The following is a 23,222-nucleotide window of genomic DNA, read 5'->3' as shown; positions in this document are numbered from 1 at the left end:
AACAGAAATTTATGATGGAAATGCTGACAGTCAGACAGTCAAGTATTGCATTGCTGGCAGGCACCAGTATAATACTTAACCTGAGACTGTGAAGACAGTAGCATAAATCAGCCTAGGTCTAGGTGGAAATGACTGTGTGTTCATACTATTCTGTTCCAGTCACACGAGAAAATGTGTACAACACAAATGGTCATAAAAGAATGCTATGATGCTGTTCCCAGCAAATGACCAAAGTCAAGAGATTCTCAATTAGCTGTCACTTCAGAGCAAAGGTACACATCAGGGAGATGCTTCCATCCCTTTGTGACCTAGCTAGGAGTCTGTAGTGAGGCATTTAAACACTCTGCTATTGGGAGTTTGGGCTTCATCCTCATCTTTTCCCTACCTTATTCTTCTGGAAAAGATTCTAATGGGCTGCTTTTCTTTGCTTTTTTTTATCTTTTTTACTGAACTTATCTCCTGCTTGTCCCCATTTTACATTTTTAAATTTAGTCTTTGGAAACAATATTAAACTCGGCAACTAAAAGGGAGCAACAAAAACTAGGAAACGAGATTTTGAGCCATCACAAGATCATTATTCTATTTATAGAAACTCTGCATGGATTTCAGGAGAAATTGTTATGCTCGTTTCCACTGAAGTAAAATGAGAGAGATGAGCCTTTAATTTCTATGTTGTTTTGTTTTTTGGTTTTTTTTTTCCTTTAAGGAAGCTGTTAATCTTTGAGAGGTTTTCAGGATAATATAAGTGTAATGAATTTATTTCTTCTGACCCAAAGAGATTTCTCTATGGAGAGTGCTGTAAATACAGATACTGTAGTGCAGAGATACTTGGGCAGCTCACCTTGACATAATGGGTGGTGCTACAAGGTATAGAATGTACCACAACTCGAGAGGAAAAGAGTGGTTTCTGTAGATTTTTTTATATTTATCCGAGAAAGTGAACAACCTCCTGTTTTTCAAGCAGACAGTTGAAGAATATACAGGTAAGACGTGTTGGGAAAAGACGTAATTTGTGAGCCATGAGGAGAACTTGTCAAAATAAATGTCTTCTTAGGCTGTGAGTGGCAAAGGGAATAACTTTTTTCCAACATAAAATGGATTCAAACCAAAAAGCACAAACATCTTGAAGCTATCTCTTACTGACTGAAAAGCTGGGGAGACAAGATATCTAAGTCTGTTACAGGGAAGGAGGAAATCATGTTGCAGCCACATCAGGGTTTTAGAATGCCTGGAATTAAATTAGCAAAATAAATTTAAAAACTTGTGAATGTGTTTCCGTGGAAGGATGAAATACATAGGAAACCTCATGATAATCAAAACTATCTTGTTTAGAGATACTCTTTAGAGTATTTGAGAACTGAAGATCATTTTGCCTCACATATTTTGTATCCTAGGAAGTTGAAATACTACCCATTACCTAATATTGAGATAATGCTCATATCTTAATCAAATAAGACTTTCAGAAATTATTCTAAGACATCAACCAGAAAAAAAGGACCACCAATTTGCTAGCTAATATTTGCCAGTGGATCATCTTCCTTGCAGTTAAATGTTTCTGCCTAATTTCTGTTTTGAATGTATCTGGTTCTTGTCACAACTTTTTCAGGAAAATTAAATAAGTCTGTGGGAATCCAGAGCTTCCCTCTGGCTGCCCTGGAAGGCCTGGAACCCTAGCAGGGGGTCAGGAACCCCCTTGTATAGAGCCCCGAGAGACACTGTCTCTGATCTCTGTCCATGGAAAAGTTTTCAATCTCACAGGATGAATTACAAGCTCTGAGTGTTTGATATAAGTAATAATTAAGTGTGGCACGGGTGCAAAAGTAAAATTTTAGGATTCTAGAATAGGGGTCCAAATGGGACAAGATGGAGGAAATTGAGCGTGTCTTGTCCTTTTTCTTCTTCTTCATAACCCTCCATGTTTCACTGCAGTGTTGGCATTTTTCTATTGGTTTAGGCTGGGGACACACTGTTCAACATAGATGATAGATATTGGCACATTATTGTAAATATAGCACAGGTAGTTTCTGGTATATGTTTGTAACATCCCACTGAGGGGCAGAGCCCCACATGCTGCCCTGCAGCACAGACCTGTGGCAGGGCAGCAGAACATGTTAGAGATAAGCAAGAATAAACAACCTTGAAAACCAGCACAGACGAATTATGACTTCTTCTTTGGCAATGGGGCAGATAGAGATTTTCTACAATCTCGGAATCATCAATTCCACAGATTTTGACAGAAGTCCTTATTCCCTAGTTTTTTCTCCCCACAAAGGTACTTACGCAATGCTATCAGACTGCCCCTCTAATCATCTTCTTGATATGCTAAAGAAATTCAGTTCTCTGGTGTGTATTCTAACTGTGGTCTCCATTCTTTGGGTTCCCCTCACTGTACTACCTACCTGTTTCCATCTTTGCAAAATGCCTTAAATAGTAAGGAAACATTGCTATCAAAGATTTATTATACCCATTCTTGTAAATGTAAACAATATTATTATGTTGATCATAACATAAATGTGGTAGTAACAATTTCATCTTTAAATATTTATTTTGGATATAAAAAAATATAGCCCTGATTCTAATTTATATTATTATTATTAAGAAAAGTGACTATACAATATATGTAAACCAAACCCACATTTTTCCACTAAGTGGTAATTACATGGTACTGAATATTTCTCAGGTAATAATTATGTAATTACTATGGTATTCCGTATATAAAAATCATATTAAGTTGTTTTTGACACTGCATCAATCTTTATAATAAGCATGTATGAGAGCTTTAGGTAGGGGGTTAAAATAATTTTTATTTTCTCTTTTTTCTTTCTCTTCTTCTCTTCTTGTTCATGTTAAATGTTCCCTATTATTTCTAACAACACATAATGACTACTTTGGTACCATTGTGGTCTGTAGAGAGATATGTAATATAAACTTTATACTATAAAATAATTTATTATTATTATATAATAAAAAAATTTAAAATTATATAAAGTAAATATTTAACACCAAAATTTGAAGATCAAATTATCTGGTTCTGATGTTTGTTTAAGCATCCACTGTTTAAGTTTGTTTGGATTTCTTTTACTTTTCTTATCGAATTATCTTTAGTTTACAAAATATAGCTAGAAAAAAATTATAAAAACATTCTTCAGATTTTAAAACATTTACTTCTTTTCAAATTGATAGAATATAGACAGTCTCATTACTTATTTTGTATTTAGGAACCTTACAACTCAGTTTCCTTAACTGGGAGATATATAGACACAAGTAAAAATAAATTATCATGGTTTTGTTAGTTCCTTTGGGTTTATATCATTATCTGTACCTGTTAAAAATATAAAATCCTATGTCTTTGATAATTGTTATTTTTCTGCAGTGCATTTGCTGATTCAAAATAATATTTACATGCATTATGGTTATCTCCAAATTGCATTCAAAGATGAATTATTATCTTAGATCCTCTTAAGATCAACACCAAAAATATACAATTGAAAGGAATCTGAAAGTAATATTTCACAAATATCTAATCAGACCAAGTTTCTATTATGATGTGAAGCTGTTTTCCTTCCCCTTCCAGCAAGTGTTGAATATCTATCCTTCAGTAGAAAGTTTTGAAGCATCTAGGATCTTTATCCAGAACATTATATTTTTAAATATTTTTGTTCTATAAATTATGAAAGGAATACCAATATTAAAAAATGTATTAAATTAAAAAATGTATTTAAGTGTGTTTTTCTCCCAAGTTTATTTGTGCTCAACTGACATTTTTTACAGAAAACCTTTTAACATGCAACAATTCCATTAGTGATATTTTTATTAAATACCAGTCTCAAGCAACATTTTGAAACATTGCTAGCTTGTATAAGAAGAATAATTCAAAGCACATTCTACAATAGAGGAGTGCTGCAGCTTTCTGAAGGAAAAGTAGGAGGAATTTATTAGTGTGGACCTAAAGAAAATGTATTTTTGGGACCTCTGCTCAGATACAGCTCATCTTTATGGAAAAAAACAAGAAGATCAGTAATGTGTGAATCTGTGTGTGTGGATAGCTTCAACTCATGTGTAGGTGCCTGCCATAAGCATTGGCGCATAAGTTGTTGATATTGGTCAAAATTTTGACTAAACTAAAACCAGGGTCAGCAAGATTCATCAAGAATCAAAGAATTTTGCTAATGTATCTGGTTGCTTTGTACCCCTAAATTTGCCTAGTCAGTCAGTGAGCTAATCATCCTGCAGAATTCAGTTTGAAAGGGTTATTTCTAAGCAAAGGGGTATTGTGGACAATTATAATTCATGTTTTGGTGGCCCTGGAGTGTACGTCTGCCTGATTAGCGAGTGGCTGCCTGGCCAGCCTCTGCTCGGCTGGGGGGAAAGGCCACCCCCACGGGCAGAAGCTGCAGAAAGCACACGAGGGCTCAGGTGGGGTGGGCAGAGGATGGATGCAGTTGTTAGGCAGCAACACATCTGAGGGGAACATGTATAGAGGGCTTTGTCTATTGTGCTGCCTTTTCAGGCTGAGTCGATAATGCCAGTGTCGGTTTCAAGCGAAGCGTGTGCCAGATTACAGATAGCCAGCAATGGCATTTGAGAGCCGTTAATTGTGAAACTTGAGAGGAAAATGTGCACATTCTTTTTCAGAGTGCTATTCGAATTATGGGCTTTGTATCCCAGAACACTGTGGGTTTCACTTTTATTCTCTTCCCACATAAAACGCATGAAGTGCACTGAGTCTCTTTCATTTGGCAGCTTATATATTGCATTCTTTGCAGGGATTGCTTTGGCTTGTTAAAATGTACCCCATGTATTAAAATGAAATTGTCACTGCTGTGTGGTGCAACATAACATGGTTTGACACCAAGTGCCTGCAGCTACAGAAAACAGACTTTTATTGCATTTATTCTTTCAGAGACAAGAGTCTCTAAAGGCTCAGCGCAGACATTCGCTTAGTTAAATCTGAATGAAGCCAAAGCGAACAATCTAAGTCACTGTCTTTGTGCTTGTAGAAATAGCCCAGCCCACTTGATACACAGTGATACCACCTGGAAGGGGAAAGTTTTAATTTCATCTGAAACAATTGGACAATAGACTGACTTCCTCAAAGAATTAAATGTGAAAGCAGGATTTTTAGAGGGTTTTTTGGGGTTTTCTTTTTGTTGTTGTTTGTTTGGGTTTTTTTGTGGTGGGTGTGTTTTTTTGGACTCTGTCAAAATTGCATCCTGGGAGACAAACTGCTGTTGTATGTGAACCACTCTTTCCCCAAACTGTGTGACAAGGATAGTGGACAAATTCATTTTAAAACGATCTAGACAGGTGAGAAGTAAGCAATATATATGTCAGCAGAGTTATTTTGTGGAGAATACCTGGAGACATGTACTAGTGTATTGAAGGAGCATTGAACATCGTTTTTAAACGCAACTTTTCTAGGATATTACTAGCTTTCTTTTTCTCTCTTTCCTCTTTTCAAAGTTTCTAAACCCCCTCAGGAGCAAGGTTACCTCTTTTTCTGGACTTTTATGCAGTTAATTTAGAAGATCTGAAGCAATACTGAGTTCCCAAAAGTCGTATAACTATGGTTTGGGATTTGACTAGCAACATTGTATACCTAACCATTCTCCAGAAATACATTTACCAATTCAATGTTAAAGCTTTAATGACTCAATGCTCAAAGTTATTCTGAATTCATAGAGGATGAACAGCAAGGCATTTCCTCTGCTACACATAAATTACTGTCTTCACCCAGCACTCAGCTTTATGTTGTGATAGTCATTGTCTTTGCTTTTACTATAAAACCTGTCTTTGCAGGTTGTTTTCTTAACATTGTAATACTTAATAATAATGTTGTTTAATCCTCTGTATTCTTCTTTAAATCCTGCAATTCATTTCTTTAAGCCACTTGAAGTTATTTTGGGTGCACAAGGAGCCTAGAAACGTGTCCATTGGTTTCCCAAGCAGCACGTGAGAGCATGAAGGATGTCCTTGTTCAGGGTGATGCCCTGGAGCCAGAAGGGGACTGTACCCTGACAGGGCTGTGGCTCAAACACAGCTGGGAGTGCAGCTGCAGGTGGGGAGGGTGGCAGGTCCCCCTCAGGAGCCACACTCTGTCCTAATGGGCTCAGCCAGTTTCTCTGCAAAAATCAGCAACAACAGCTTTGAAGGTTTCTCTCAGCATCTGTGCTTGTCCTTTTTTTCTCCTTCTGCTTTTTGTTTTTTTTTTTGCTGACTGAGTGCTTCCGTAACAGTCTAGTAACACATTTTGCCTCTACCCATATCCCACTCTCTTCTCTTTTCCAGAATGGAGTCTACAGAAAAATGTGAAGTAGTAATTCAACATTTTAATGGCAAATATCTGAAAACCCCACCTGGTCTACCAGGTAAGTCTAGCCATCATTGTGAAATTTAAAATTCACTGAAGAGTTTAGAATACAGAAATACTGGAATTTATCTCAAGAGTGTCCTACATTACTGCCCCTGCTAAGACGGCATATAACTTCCCTGGCTAAATCCTGTCTTTTATGACCCACAGCAACATTTCCTTACCCAGGTTTGTATGTTTTAAGCATTTGTGCTTGACAGCAGCGAATTTAAGAACATATAAAATTCATGTTGTCTCATTGTGTTTTTTCCTTTTGAGTGTTGTTTTTTTGTTTGTTTTTTTTTTTGTTTGTTTGTTTTGTTTTGTTTTTGTTTTTGTTTGGTTTGGTTTGGGTTTTTTTTCCCTCCAGTTAGCATAGAGGCCACATAACTAAATGCCAATGATTTTCTAACAAACCAGAAATATAATTTATATAACAATATAAGCCTAGCAGCTTCATTATCAATTACTAAATATCCAGGATTTCAAGCTGTAGCAGCTTTATATTCATCACAGTTACCACTCAGTATTGCTAGCTACCAGTATTAACAGCAGTAGCTATTAACACTGAGGATGTTTCAAATATTATTTTATATCATTTTTTCTTGCCATAACTTAATGAAGTCCTGACACTTTTTCACAATACCCTTAGAACACATTCACTGGTGTGTCCGTGTCACATTGAAAGCCAAGTTCCATCTATTATTTTGCCTTTCAAATCCTTAGCTATCATCCGTGTGTTCGTCAGCTATGCAAAGTGTAGTGATCAGTTGCTTGATATTTACTGCTTGACAAGACCTCTCCAAGGCTACAAATTTGAAAGAATTTCTCCTCTGGGTTTTCTGAAGGGCTGCATTAAATGAGCAAGAAATTCTTGCAAGAATTGTGTCCTAAATTGTTATCTCCCCCTTTTTTTTCTCCCCTAGCCTCCTCTAAACTATTTCCTTTTTTGGTTACTTTCATTAAATTTTTTCTTATTCATTGCCTGGTTCTTTATGTAGAAGATGTACTAAATACTCTACTTAAAAGAAAGCCATCTGCACAGCTACAGTGTACAGTAATTGAGTGCTGCAATGTACATTTAAATTTTAGTCAGATCACCTTCATGAAAGAAGATAAAGCTTTTAGTACAGGCTGCAAGACTCCATATCAAGACTGCTTTTTCAAAAGTAACCGCTGACAATTTTTCTCAGCACCAGCTAGTGAATTACACCACCAGCTTTGTCAAGTACAACAAACTTGGGTTGCGTAGAGCAATGGGCTGAGCAGCATAGGCAGAGAACTTGAACCTTTGGCTTGCCTTTCTGTATGCACACTTTGAATCCCAGCAGTAATCTGTTTAATATCATAGCAACACCCAATGGAAAGAGTGTGAATAGCAAGGAGTTGGTAAGGCTGGCTTTGTCAGTATAAGCCTGTGGTCACATTCCCAGTTGTCTCAGAGAGGACACATCAGTAAACCCAGTTTTAAAATAGAATATTCTTACAAAGCCTGCTTGAGACAAAAAGCTACATGGTAAAGAATGAAAACTATAAAATGAAAATAATTTTCTTTTTTCTTCTTTTTTAAAATTTTTAAGTAATCAGAAATGTACTGGGTATTCAACATGAACAATGTTGTACATCAAAACAGGGGTCTTGATAAGACAGCATGGTTATTTATTTCTTGTTATCTCTTATTTCAAGAGATACACTGAAATTGAATGTTAATGGCTATAATTTTTGATGCTTTCTTAAAGGATATGAATCAGTTCTTAGTTTCCTGAGGAAAAAAAGATGTCCATGTGAAAAGATTGTATACTCTGGTCCTCTCATGATTGTTGTTGTCAGATGGCATTTAGTTGCAAGGATTATTTGGGAAGTGACTATATTAAGGGTTTTAATTTACCTGATTATCTGTTCAGATGCAGATATAGCATAATGCAGCTTCGGAAAATGTCACTGAACCATTAACTGAACTCACTCAACTATTCACAAGGTATCTGTAAGATCTCATTTTGTGCTTGAGTTGTGGGAGGCAGATTTTCTATCTCTGAACCCAGATAGTTAGAACTTGTCATAGCGTATTTGGTCCACATAAAAGAGGCTGTTTGTGCCTTGTTATTAGAGTAGAGCACTCTTTAAATTCATAATTAAAATACTTGTTGTATTCATTCCTCTTCTTCTTAAGCAGCCAGAGAACACACATAACCACCTTGGCAGTGGGGTCGATTCAAGGGATCATTTACAAAAAATATGCAAAAAATTATTCACTCTTACTTTCTTCTTGTAGATTCCTGTTAAGGCTTGTACTCACTTTCTACATCTGTGGTATGAACCTGTATTTAAGCCTCTCAGCAAAAATAGAAGTGTCTTGCATGAAGCAGGAAGGAAAATCAAGTCTCTTACTGTACTTGGAAAATCACAATTATAGTGTGTAAAGGATCCTCCCAGCATCTCAGTAATTGGCATAGAAGGAGAATCATCTGTAGTTTATTGCTGTGACCTCTTTACGGAGATCAGTTTAAAAACAAAGAACCAGAGAACATTAACAGAAATATGCAACGCTATCTATTGCTAACCTCTGCTGCTCAAAGGCCTGATCTTAATGAGAGTGAAAATGGATCAATACTTTTAGGGTTAAATTACATTGATTTTGGATTTTCAAATGGATTTCTTTCAGATGCAGCAGTGAACTGAAAGAGTTTTTTGCATTTTTGTCCACATCTCTCATCTAAGCTCTAACGTTCTGGTTCAGATTTACCAGCTAATAGAAGGTTGCATGAGGTCCTTCAAGACAGAAATCAACCTGGGTGTTGGCCATATGCTACTGGCCTGAGGCAGTGGGATTATGGACCAGACAAATCATTTTGGCAGCTCTTCTCCATCCCTGCTATTATCCCCTTCTGGGTTCCCTGAGATGTGATCCTGGTGATGTGTCACCATACATTCTGTGGGACATATGTTTGTGAGATTAGCATGTTTAGAGGATAAAATGCTCATAGTGCTGCGGGGGCAGTTTTGCCTGGTTACCCAGTCATGATGGAAGATCTGGAGTAGGTAACTTTCACGTGATGTTGAACAACCCATTAGAAAGACTGAGCACCATAGCTCTGGCTTTCATGCCAGAATAAAGTTATACCTTACCTGACTTAGTTATACCTTCCCAAAGAGCTATCGCAAACATTAATTTTGAATACAGAGCTCTTTTTCAACTAGTTTTTTTTCCTTGGCAAGTGAGATGTTCATTCAATTGAATTTTTTAAATGTGGTTTTTGTTGTTGTTGGGTTTCGGGTTTTTTTTATTGTTCTTGTAAGTTAGAAAAAAGTTACAAGAGAATAAGTGCCGTGTACCTGGATGTTTGAGCCTAGCCAAGAGTCACACATCTAAGCTAGCTCAGGCCAACAATGCAGCAGGAAAGCAGTGTTCAACTGGAAGGAAAGGAGGGCATCCAGGGCACTTTGGAGGCTCTGTCCTCTGTACCTTCTGAAGGCAAGATATCTGTCCTTCTTTGACTTTATAACTTCAGTCACTGTCTGTTGTTTCTTAAAAATTGTAGAACTGAGCACTTGTATCTCCAGACCCTTCTGCTTCAACCCAGTCACAATGTAAAGGTAACTTTCTGTCTCTTGAAACATTTTGATGGGCAGTTGTATAGTGACTAAGTAAATTGAGCATCCCTGTGTCTGTGTTAGTGAATCATTCTCGTTAAGTGTTCTTCTCCCTACAACTCCTTGGCTTCATTCCATTCCAGAAGTAATTGCTCCACTCTCTTGCTAGCTTAACTAATAAGCATTTTATGATATTCAGTCTTAGATTTACTGTACAAAATAATTGGTTGTTCCATAAATAATTAGTTAATGTCTTCGCATTTCTTTCAGATTGAGAGAGTACAGTCATCTCCAGAAATCTGCAGAATCTCAATTCTTGGCAGATTCCATGTCAACTTCATAAATATTCTGAGTGTCTTTGAGTGATTATTATTTTAGTGGGTCTTATTTGTAAGAGGTTTTTTTGTTTTCCCTTTATTAGCACTGCTTTCCTGAGATAAATAGACCTACACAGCCTAGTGGGTATGTTTTCATCCTATAGAGAATTCAGCCTCATGGGAAACTAATGGTATAGGCCCTGTGTGGCCACGCTGAAAGTTAGCAAATGAATCCGGTATTGCTCTACATCTCCATTGAGATGTGAAGAGCACTACTAATAATGCAGGTAGCTCTCTCTCAGTCTTTCTGTGCTGCATATATTTTTGATGGTGAATAGGAGACTTCATATGAAATCCTGCTAATTTTTGACATTTTGCAATCACTGGATTAAATTAAAAATTCCTAGCTTGTCTCTCAGTGACAAATTGGCTTCTGTTTGAATGGGCAAGTTTAGGGTATGATATTGACACGGTTTTTGGTTTTGTCCTGGTATCCTTGGATGTTTTTAAATAACTAAATTTTCTCTTTCTCAATGAATGCAAAAATTTACCAAGTTCTTACTTTTTTCGGGAATTTCACAGGAACAAGACTCAATTGCAGTAATTGTCCTCTGATATGTCCATTATACTCCATCACAGCATTTTCTAGTTGTTATAGTACTTCCTAAATTTCATTTGAATTGTCAGAGGACATTGGGCCAGTCACTTTCTCAGAGAAAATTTAAAGCAAGTGAGACACATGAATGCTACATTAGATGGTCAATAATCTTCCTTTTCTTATTGCTAATTTAATTACAGATATCTGACAAAAAGAAAGAAGAGGGAATTATTATCCTTGTGGACATTAAGAACCCCACAAGTAACACATGATCACATCATTTTTATACTGACTTTTACTAGAGTAAAACTTCTTAAATAGAAACAAATTATATGTGCAACAATACATTTATTTGAAAATATCTCATATCTTGCTTTAATCATTACTTCTTATTTTTTCTTCTTGAGAGTGTTCCAAGCACTGCATTTTTATTGACTCATTTCATCAAAATCAATTTATATTTTCTGCCTCTCTCCTTAGTTTAAATATTTCTCTTAGGAAATCTCTCAGGTTCTTGCACCACAGAGAGTAAATTAAAATAGTTAACGTTTGCTTCAGAGAAGTAGGCTTAGAACCTAGACTACTCTATTTAGAGCAACATGTTTTCTAGGATATTGTGCTTGAAATGGTGATGAAGGAATAGTATTCCAGTTGAGGGTTAACTGTGTACTGGATATTAGCAACATTTTCCACTGTTTTTCTCTTAGTATATGAACAAATACTATCTTGTTTCTCATTAGTGATGCTGTAAATTGTTTTTCTGAGTGAATAAACTTAAAATGTTTTCTTTGATAGCTTTCTAGACCATGTCTCTTGGTACTTTATCCTTTTTTTATTTAATTCTCCATTCATTTGTATAGACAAAACACTGAAAAACTCTTCCAAATATTTCTTCTTGGGACATTTGCATAGCTGTTTGGATACATGTATATGTTTTTGACATTTTAAACTAGTTAGGACAGCATCCAAATCTGTAAATCAGATATTGGTTTGTAAATATCTTGAAACATTTGTTGAATGCTACAGAGAACTCAGAATAAAGGAGATTCTGCTAGATTTTCTACTGGTAATATTCAGTAAAACTAATTTAAAAGGAAGGTTATCTTCTACATGTTGTTATCCTCAAAAATTTTCTTTACTCAAAATCCCCAAATTCTCTCACTTGTATTCTCAGTTCCTTTCATTTATATGATATTAATGTTATCTGAATCTTTTATGTTATCTACCTGAATTCTAGGAATTCAGGTTTGTAAATACTTTGTAAATTGTTATCTGCTGACAGCACTATATAAATTCTTCCTCGTTGTATCAGAAAATATGATCCTTGGAAAGACCTTCATAAAAAGTAACAGTTTAACAAATTTTCTATTTATTTTTCTTGTTTCCAATTTCTGGCTGTAATATTTTTTTTATGGAATTGCTGCTATCTTTCACTTTCTGTGCTCCATAAATACACAAACTCAGCTCATTGTTAGCAGAAATTTCTCTTATGTTGCAAACCCTCTGAATACTCTTTTTAACTTCTGTTGGTTTCGTCTTCTTTCCAAGTCTTCATCTTTGACAAATAGTTAAAATCCTTTAACTCCTGCTTGAGTCTTGGTGGTGACCATGAGGCCTCTGTAACCCCTGTCCTGTTTTGGGCCCCATGTGCTCCCCATGCCCTCAGCAATGTGCAGGTGCTGTCCCAAGCTCAGGTCTCTCTGACAAACAGCTCCATGCAGAATGGGCTCTGGGGACCTTTTGCTTGGATTCTGTTGGATGTTAAGAGGTGCCTGGGTGGTGTGTACAGCTCTCAGAAGAGTGTCCCTTGGGAAATAGTTTAATTTTTCAGATCTCATGTGTTTAAGATGACACAGACTTTGCAGAAGATAGTAATAAAGATGGGCTTTCTAACCAAGAAACCAGAGAATGGGTACTGAGTTTAATGGGAAATATAAAACCTTTTGTTTAGAAAGCAGGTCCCTCTTTAGATGTCAGTGACTTTGGTTTTTGGTTCATGCAGGCTTCTATTATGTGGCCAAAACCCCATCACTGCTCCATGTTCTGCCCTCCCTTTTAGACTCAGAGCCATCAAACACCACCAGCACAGACTCCTGGCTTTACCCTCCTTGCAGTTCTTGGTCAAACATCATTTGTAGTTAATCTAACATGTACCAACTCTTCAGCAATAGATTTCCAATAGTTTTTGACTACACTTGAAATCAAGTGTTTCTGGGACTTTTAAAGTTTCCTTACTTCCAAAGACAGCCTTTAAAATCTGATGATACCTGTTTTGCTTCATGGCATTCTTAAGAATTCCAAATGTGAAGTGTGTCATTTTGTGCCACTGAACAAGATGGGGCTGTCTCTCTTTAACTCCTTTGTTTTTGTTTTTGTTTTTTTTTTTAATTTCTTCAGAATTAAGTTTATGTAACCTTCAGCTGTCCTTACTGTGCTGACAATGCTGTAGGCGCTTTTGGTTTCATATCTTATGTTTCCATGTCATGATGCAAAGATACATTCCAATTTCCTAGGTTCCTTGGATCTTCAAGATTGTATATTCTTTAACGGCAAGTGTTATTTTTCTAAAAAGCAAAAAAGAAAAATTCCTATCTATTCAAGATTTTATGTTATTTCCATTTAGTTCAAAAAAGTCTCCCTTTGGTTAGGAGGATATGGGCATATTTATTTATTCATTAAACCCCAGTAGTTGGTACACACTAATTTCCTGGAGGAATGAAGGCTGAGCCAATTTGTATTTAAGATATTAAGAGGTATGTATCAGTGCTAAACCATGTAATTTGACTCACGAGGAAAGCTGGGTGAGAGAAGACAGAATGCTGCCATCATCTAAAGCCTGTTTTTCCAAAAATACATAAAGTTATTGATGATGGGGACAGTGTCAAAGATCTGAAGTACTTCATACTTATGTTGGGTTTCATTTGATCTTGTACTGGTCTGTAAGTTCCTAGGAAAATAACTGTATCTTTTTGTATTTCAAAAAGCTATATGATCAAATACTGAGTTTTATAATCTAGCTGTATAATTAAGGTTAAATCTTTTACAGGGTTGGGGGTTTTGTGTTACTTTGTAACTAGAGATAACAAAAAAAAATGCATAAGATCTGTTTGTTTGTGATATCACAGTAATTCAGATCATGATGTAAAACATAGCATTACTGCAGTTTGGATTAAAATCTTCCACTCGGTTTATAAGAATGAAAGTTAGATTACAATGTAGCATATAAATGAGAAAAGATTATTTTTTTTTCCTTCCACAGTAGCACCTATCATATCTTTCCTAAGATTTCTAAAGGTCTGCAGCATAAACAGAGAACTGCATTCCTTTCTCATTCATAATATCCAATGGCAATGTGCTGTCCCACAGTTTATCTAAATTTCAATATATACTTTCCTTTTTTCTTTTAACTCATGGGCATTTTTTGCTGTAAAGGGTGGCTATGTAAATTTTCTAATTCAGAAAATCCATTCTCTTTATGGGAAATGGTGGATATATTTGTTTAAGAATATAGAAGCCCCTTCTGTATGCTACTGCTGCATAACCAGCACAGCTGAGTGTGTGCACTGAATTCTGTCTTGCCTCATACATCAGCAGGAGAAGTGTCGACAAGTTTCTGGTCCAGGGACAGTGCTGTTCCTTGGATGCACTTCTAAAATCCAAGACAAGACAGACGAGTTGCACAGGTGTTATGACAGGCAAAATTTATGAGCCAGAAAGATTCACAGCTTGAATTTCAGATTGTTTAGGTCTAAAGGGCTGGCAATTTAAAACAAAGCAATGCAAATAAATAAAAACATGGAAATCAGAGCAGGAAACAATGTGGCACATTGTAAAATTATTTGTACATGATTCAGATTTCAGGGAGCAATTCTGCTTTTGCATCAGCTGTGGCCAGCAGTGGCACAACTCCTCCTGTTTCTTCCTCTCTTGTGTTACTTTATTAGTCCCTTCAGGATGCTTTAAATGATGGAGTAGATCTTTTTTGCAGACCCTACTGCTGCAGTATAGTGCTGTCACACCTGAGCCAACTAGTTTAAAAGTCATTTAAAAAGCCAGCTTGAGCAAGGCTGAGCACAGACTAACCACTTGAGCTCATAGTGTGTTATGCTCAATAATAATAATACCCAGCAAGTGGTTTGCATGATCTCATGCTTTTTTAACTAAGGAAAATTATTTCCCTTTCAGGCCTTTCAAAGAAGAAATCTTCATTTCCTCCTCCCTCCCACTTTTCCACTTACTTACACATTCAACACTTTTAAATTCAAAATGTAGAAAAATTTATGTCAGAAACTTCAATCTTCTTTACCTTTACCCTGTAAATTCCAACTAAGCTGAACAAAAAAGTTTTATTGAATCTTAACAATGTGCAAATAGATATTTTTTGACACGCTCTTTGTGCATCTGTATTTCAACCAGAAGTGGAAGCCTCTGGGAATGGACTTTTCAGATGTCCCAATAAAGTTGGAGTATGAAATTTTTACATGTTTTGAAGCCCCACTGTATCTTAACAAATATCCAGGAGAGGTGCTTTGAAATGCTCTTGGGTGGCAGACAGCCTTATGGAGGGTTTGTCCCATCAGGGCTGGTACAGAGAGTTTTCAACAAAGACATTTTCATTGGCAGAGCATGTGAAAAATTTGGTAGTTGGAAAGAGAGGATTTGTATCCAAACTTCTGAGTACTTGTCTAAACAGAAGTCCTGCAGCGGCTTGGTGTGCCCTTAAGCATTTTGGGAAAAAATTGGTGCTGATGCCTTTAGGAAGGACTTAGTGATGAGAAAGGGGGTGTCATGGGATGGGAAAGACACATATAAGGGGAAAAATTACCCAGGGCATGTCATCCTTTTGTAGTCTTGTCTTTCTCCCTCCCTCCCTCCCAGTGAAACTGTCCCTGGCACAGAGGAGCATTGAGAACTCTCCTGCAGGCCTTTCCCCCTGAGCATGAAGTGACAAGAAGTGTCTGAAGTAGCATGTGAAGATATTTCCCTTTGAGATCCATCCTGACAAAGTAATATCAGTGGTATCATAATCGCAGTTTCCATATGTTTTGAATACCAGAAGCTTCTCTCTCTCTTTTCCATATGTTTTGAATACCTTGAGGTATTCGAGTAAGTATGCAAGAAGCCTCTTGCATACTTGAAGTCTCTCTTTCACCCTTCTCCTCCAATGGTGCTGCAAAACACAGAGAAAAGCAATTCAGCCTTGAAAGCACTAGGGAAGCAGGAAGCTAAGATTTTGTTTGATTTTTTTATTTGTTTGTCCCAACAACAATGTCATTGTACTGGTCAGCAGTCCTGAGCAGCTGTAAAAGCCCCATTTCTTAGTCATTTCTCTGAGCCTTTCTTTTTTGAATGGCAGCATTTGATCACAAGATCATAGAAAGGTCTTTCCCAGGTTCAATCACAGGAACTTGAAAGAAGGGCAAAGCAGCCTACATTTTACTTGAGCTGCCTCAGTGTCTATGATGTGTCTGCAATTTATCTTCTACAATGTTAGGAGACATCAAGAGGGAGGGGAAAGGTGATGGATATCTGATTTTACATGTGTCCTTTTTGTTAAAGCTCATTAAAGCAGCATTTTATATGTAGCCTTTACCCTACCACCCAGTATATAATCTTTCTGTATATAGTATTTTTGGAATTGCTGCTGTTCAGCAAAAAAAAGAAACAAAAAAAAAAAAAAAAAAAAAAAAAAAAAGAGAAAAAGGGCAAAGGAGTAATTTAACTTTTAGATTGAAGATATGGTGGGAAAAATAACTTTCAAACGCCAAATTTAATTATCCTTACTTCACCAAAGACTTTTACATTTTTAAAAAATGCAAATTTTAGTGACAAAAGAAATCCTCCCCAAGAAAACTAAAAAGATATCTGTCCCAGTTGTCATGGGTGGCTCTCCAGTTACAGTATTATATTACTGACTATAATATCAGCGTCCTTCTCAATTAGATTACTGATTGCACAATGAATTCACTGATTCTGAGCCTTCTTTTCCTCTTTTTCTTTCCCTTTCCCTCTTCATATTCTTTCTTCCTTTTTCTTCTCCCATCTTCCCTTTCTCCCATCTTCCCCTCCCTCTCCCTCTATCCCCATTTCAGTAAATATTGTAACTTTGTGACCATATGTGAAGCTTTTAAGTTCAGATCTTATACTGTAAAAATTTAAAATATGTATTCAAATTAAGAAAATATGTCCCAGCAGCTTCCTAACTGTATTCTTGTCTGGATTTCCCTTTCCTACCTCACCCATGGTAACAGCACCATGAATGAGCACCTGCTCTTCAAAAAAATTCTTCATCAGTTGAATTTTACATTACATTACATTGTAATGAAAACCTCAGCATCTGGAATTTTCAAAAGAAGCCTGGTAGTATAGGAGTAAATATATTGCAAGAACCTGCATTTCACTGATGTAGGAGTTGATGTCATTGGTTATTTTTAATCTCTAATTTATCTTATTTCAGACTAGCCTCAAGAGTTGCTCTAATAGAAACCTGGGAAAACTGAGCTGGATTCTTTGAAAGCATTCTTCTTGAATGTGAGCAGTAGCACCAAGAAATTTACCTTTGCCTTAGGAGGCTTTAATTGTGGTGGATACAAGTTTAGGTTGAGCAGTTCATCTTCCATATCTTTACTTCAGCATACTTCATATAATGTAAGTATGCTGAAGTAAAGCTTAAATGGTTTTTTTGTGTGTGATTACGGTGTTGGTAAGCAATTAAAAAGCTTAAATGATTTTTTTTTGTGTGTGATTAAGGTGTTGGTAGGCAATTTTTAATTTATGTATGTTTTGCCTGCCTGTAATTTCAACCAACTAGCCCTTTTGTGTATAACATGACCCAGGTTGCTGATACAGCATTGTATATTAGGAGCTGCATCCCACTTAGGTAGGAAATATGGAAGATATTGGGACTGGCATGTGCCTTAAATGTAAAGGTTTTTTTTTTCCCAAGACGTTGCTTATTTGTTGGCTTTGGAATAGTAAAAAATATTCAGCACCCCTAAAAATATACATTAGAGGTGGTCTGATTCAAGATTCTTCTGTTCTGATCATTTTATGTGATCATTGACTCCAGAAGGTTTTTTGAATGCCAGAGTAGTGACATAAAGGAGGCTTATTCTGTAAGTGTTGCATATTACTCCTCTGATATCTGTTACTAATTTAACATTTTGGGCATTTTTTTAAATTTGTTTGAGTGAGAGATATGTTAGTCCAAATAATTTGCAGGAATATTTGGGTATTGAAGTCTTTTAGGCTTAATTGAAACTATTGACTATTAATCAACATTAATGCAACCAAGTGTATGAAAATTAATAGATAGAGTCAGACTGTCAGACCTGGGAAATAAAACTGTTTCTTCATCCAACAAAAACAACTTGAAAGCTGAAAGCTTCTATTTGTCACACAAGAAAGATCAGCTCAGGGTCAGGAAAAAGATCCACCCTTCCTTTAACTCAAGAATTTCAAAAAGATGCTAATTATATTGATTTTGATAGTGTTTTTTGTCCAACAGATGTTCTTCTCCTAGGAAATACACGAGGACCACCAACATACTTCAAACAGACCCCCAGAAAAGAGAAGTTACCACATAATGGCTTTCAGTCATCACTGATGTGTCTGAATCAATGGCTAATTTGTTATCTCATTACCATTTCTCATGCATCAGATCCTGTACCTAGCAGTGAACGTGAAAACATTTCTTCTGCATATCTTCTAATAACAAACACAGACTTAATTATATTTATTTTCATGCTTCTAACCTTTTGCAGGGGGAAAACAATATAGGCAGATACTACTGGTAGCTGCTGTGCAAGATTGTCATTGTAATTAGCCCATTTTCCAGGAATACAATGATTTCCAAGCAGTCCAGTCTCAATCTGAAATCTGTAATAATGCCCCAAGGAGGTATTGGGAAAGGCTTTAGCCATCACAAGTACATTTAAGAAAACTAAGGTGGCTGTCAGACACCTTTAATTTCTTTCTCCATTGTCTAACACAGGCGATGGATTCCAGACTGGGGTGGTTTATGTGCAGCATCTAAGAGGGATGTGGCAGGGGAAGACACGATGCCAAGTTCGTTGGGATGTCAGTCTGATTACACCTATGAGTAGAGACCTTTGGAAACTGCAGACATCATGCTTTCTGTGAGGGAGTTCAGCTGTTAGGAATATGCTATGTTTGGTCTTTGGTTTAATCTACATTTTAAAATTTTTTTTTTAGTGTTTCTTAAACTGCTACTTTGCTGGTAAGAACCAGTTTAACCTTACAAGCAACTACTTGGGAAACAGCTGACTGCATCTCACTTTCCTTGCACCTTGCAGAGAATATCTTGACTAATCAAACGGTTGTCCATCACTCTTCCCTGCTCCCAGCAGGCTTAGTGCAGCTTGTCTTCCCTGCAGCTAGCACTGCCTTTCTGTCACCATCTCTTTTATGCCAGCATTTCAAAAATTTCCTCCATGGGTTTTGAGCAGCCTCAGCTGCACAGAACTTCTTGTAAATACAATCCTGCATTTCCATGTGCCGTGCCTGCAGCACTAGATCAGACACCGTCTGCATCTTGTCACTTACCCTCTCCTGGAGGAAGGGTTTTGCTGGATGATGACACAGCGCATATTCCTCCACTCTTGGTAGGCAGACTGGGCACCAATGACTTTGACCTACAGCCTCTCTGTTGTGTCCTTTTCTCAAAGCAGAGTCAAAATTGCTTAATGCTTTAACCTGTGACAGGTTAGACAGCAGAAACCTTCTGTTTTCTGGTAACCTCTTTTGTTAACCAGTTTGTGTCATTGGAACTAAATCTGTGTGACAGTTACCTGTGTTGGTATATCCCTTTTGCTTGAGCTTTTCAAGCTCTGATATATGTGAAATATGCTGACTTGAATATGCCTTGCATTGTTGCTTTTTGTAGATGAAGATACAGTCCATCAGCCTAGGAAAATTTGAGTTGTGCTCCCACCTGTCATGCCAGAATCGTTGGCAAGCCCATTTTCCATTAAAGCTGATTCTCTCGGGATTGTGCATATGTATAAATATATATATATATGGGGTTTATTTTCCCCCTGAAATCTCACTGATGACCTTGACTGAGAAAGGTTTCTTAGCACATACTTAAAATAACGCCTACTCAAATTTTAAATAAATGCTTGATTTTTTTTACCAGTGGTCACCTGAGTCTGAACCTTCTGTATAAAGATTAAAAGAGTATTTGGGTGAGAGAGCAAAGTTCATTCTCTAACATCTGCCCAAGTTCTAAATAATGACTTTTATCTTTCTCTTAAAGACAAATGAAAGTTAAAAAAATTTGGATAGATCAAAATCAATTTACTTGAATTGGTTGAGCAAGCCAAGAACTCCTCTGAATTGCCAAATCTTTAGATTAATATTGACATCCACTTACAGTAAAAACAGCTCTGTTCTGTTTATACTCAGAATGCTTTGGCCATTTTTGTTTGTTCAATATGCATATCTATTTCCATTCTGTTCAATGTCCCTAATATTTGACCATCTTACAAATGAATTAGCTCACAGTATAATATACAGAAAATCTTTGGCCATTCTTTGACATCTAAGGTGAGACCAAATAAGAGAAGATATCATGCAGGAAGTTTGGAGTGCTAGGAATAATTAATGAATAGCTTTTTCATATACCTTTTCACTAACGGAGCTCAAAAGAAATCTGGTTTTTAATCCTACATCTCAGTTCAAGCTCATTAACTCTTCTTAGAGTCAGATTGTGTTCATTTTGATGGTTTTGATGGATTTTATTTTGGTTTCAGTGATTATAAATCGATTTTCCTAGGTAGTCCATTTTAAGGAATTAAGTTTTCTAATATTTTACCATTGTATTCTTATTTTTGAGACCACTGCTGTCTGTATCATCCTTCTGCATACTGCTTCTAATTTGTTGGCATGTGCTTTTGTGCTGAAATACCTGTCTTTTGGAATTAGATCTCAGCTGAGCTGAATAGGGAATTGAGCCATGAATGTTAACATTCAGTTGCCTTAGCTCATTTTTACAGGCTTCTGCAACTGAGCTTAGCTTTTAGCAAAGGACTTGTGTTCCTTTCAGGAGGATATCCTTTTGCTCTTGTGGCACTTTAAAGGTCTGTCCCTAGTATCTGCCAAAACGAAAATAACAATTCCTTAGGTATTTCCTGTTTTCTTGTATTAAGAACTCAAAAGCATCTATCAACTTAAAACAGTTCCTCCTCTTCTGTGCTAGCTTTTAAAAGTTGCGTGAGTGTTAGAAACATGCAGCTTTCAGAAAGTCCCCTTGACTTTGACATCCTGATAGATTTTTCTTTTAATATTCAGTCTTTAGTTTCATTCTTTTTGCTGTGCATTGAATTTTTTTCACTGCTTGTTGCCTATTTGGAAATCTCAAAACTCTATTCCAGACAAAAAGACAGTCTTTAAGATGCTCAGTCTTCTTGTTTGCCAAAATTAGAAGCCTGCTTAAGACTTTTGCCAGATCCTGGATATAATTTCCTGGTTAAAGGATTTCCCCTTTTTTCCTAATTTTTTTTACCCATATTTGCCTTTAAATAGCTGCTAGTTTCCCTGCACAGTGAGATGACAGTTCTGAGAATGTCTTTGGGCTTGTTAGCTCACAGGAAGAGGATGCTGGGGAATAAGCACTAAGTGGCATCATCATTGCTTTCCCATGGCTCTTACTATTTGGTTGAGAGAAAAGATTCTTATCTACTCTATTTATGTTCTTATAATTATTGGACTTTTTCACAGTACAAAAATAAAAAGGAGTATGTTTGGAATCTCTGACCCTTAGATTCTAAGTAGTATCATTTTAACAGCCTACAAAAAAACATTTTTCCTCCTGAGACTCCACTTGTCAGAGTCCAGTACTCTCTGATCTGGTTCCTTCAGACATTTCACATGAGAAGAGTTCCAGATTTGTTTAAAGATACGTGACATTATGTGCAGTTGTGATTTAGAAGAGGAATACACTGAAACTACAACATGAGCATGATATGGCAATTGTTTTATACAACAGAATCAGAATAGAAGCATGATTCCCAGGGCCAGTCTTATGCTGCACTATCATGATGCTGACCATTCCAAGTCACTGCAGAGGAACATGTGGCTCAAAGCCAGCTCAAACTGATTGCTTTTTTTTTTTTCCAAAATTTCTCTTATTAGCTGCCTTATTTTACCTGGGCCTGAAATTTGTAGACATTTCCTGCATGATTCAGAAGAACATTTACACCCTTTGGATTGAGTCAAAGGGAACTCAATTTACACAAAACAGGTGATCTACTCAACTGATAATGCTCTTTATCTAAAGCAAAGGGCTTTTTACATTGTGGGTATCATTTGTGTTGCTTTCAGTTCAGCTTTCTTAACAAGGCTGTGGTTGCCTGTATATTCTTCACTGAACTTCATGAGCACATACCTCACCTGTGTCCATCTCCTAGTCCAAGGATGATGAGCTGTTGGTCAATGACTTTCTGCTCCCATCTCAGGTCAACACTAGTGATTGTTGATGTTGCACAATGAACTTAATCCTTTCATCACATGTATGACCAGCCCTCTTGCCTGGTCATATTGAGGCTGGGAACATATGCCTAAGGGGAATGCTGGTGAGCTCAGAAGCCTCCCTGTGCTCATTTCTGTCACTTTGCTTTGTGGGTTCAACCCATCCTTATTTACACAAGCACTGGTGATATCTTCTATACAAAGATGTTGTCTCTGGTGTTCTTTTTCTTAATCTGTTGCCTTTTTTTGTCAAGGAAAGTCCATGGCTCAGTGACTCATGGTATGCCACTCAAAGGACAGCATCCTCTGCTTGCCTCAATCCTGCTTGCTCCAGGTATCCATCCATACACACATGGAGCATCAGAAGACTAGTCTGAAGGTCATTGGGGTGTCTGCCCCTGCACATGACCACCAAAACAACCTCTTGATATCATGAGTTGCCGCATTACCTTACTTCCTCAGCCCCATAGAACCACAGACTCCTCTTGCTGGCACAGAATGCACCAAGCTCCTCATCCTTGTAGCACTAAGAAAACTTGGTGAATGCCACTGCTGGCCCACAAACTGAGGTCTCTTCAACAGGTCTGAGGCAGCACAGCTGTTCAATGTTCTAATGCCAAATGTAGGGTTTTGAGGATATTTGATGTTACATTGGATTTTGATTTGTAAGATTCATGTAGCAATATGTGAAAATCACAGCACAAGCATGATACAGCAATACACAGTATTGCTGTAATACGCAATATTGAATTACAATACAAACCTGATTCCAAATGTCCATGGTTTTTTGTTCCACTATCACAAAGAGGGATATTTTGTCTTCATTAAAGAAATCCCAAACACAGAATAAAAAAGAAGCCTGGAAATCTTTAGAAGG

General features: G+C 36.9%; 1 protein-coding gene across 12 annotated transcripts in view; it reads left to right on the top strand.

Annotated features, from left to right (window-relative positions):
- RBMS3 (RNA binding motif single stranded interacting protein 3) overlaps window positions 1-23,222 on the top strand; it is a 703,155-nt gene that overhangs the window by 553,609 nt on the left and 126,324 nt on the right. For all 12 annotated transcript variants that reach the window (XM_031503883.2, XM_031503886.2, XM_077787027.1 and 9 more), the window contains one exon: window positions 6,289-6,368. In XM_031503883.2, the coding sequence (XP_031359743.1) occupies window positions 6,289-6,368 (80 nt within the window). The remainder of the gene's footprint in view (window positions 1-6,288; window positions 6,369-23,222) is intronic.

The sequence above is a fragment of the Lonchura striata genome, chromosome 1 (assembly GCF_046129695.1).
Source record: "Lonchura striata isolate bLonStr1 chromosome 1, bLonStr1.mat, whole genome shotgun sequence".
Taxonomy (NCBI): Eukaryota; Metazoa; Chordata; class Aves; order Passeriformes; family Estrildidae; genus Lonchura; species Lonchura striata.
This window is presented reverse-complemented; position numbering and strand designations above follow the sequence as displayed.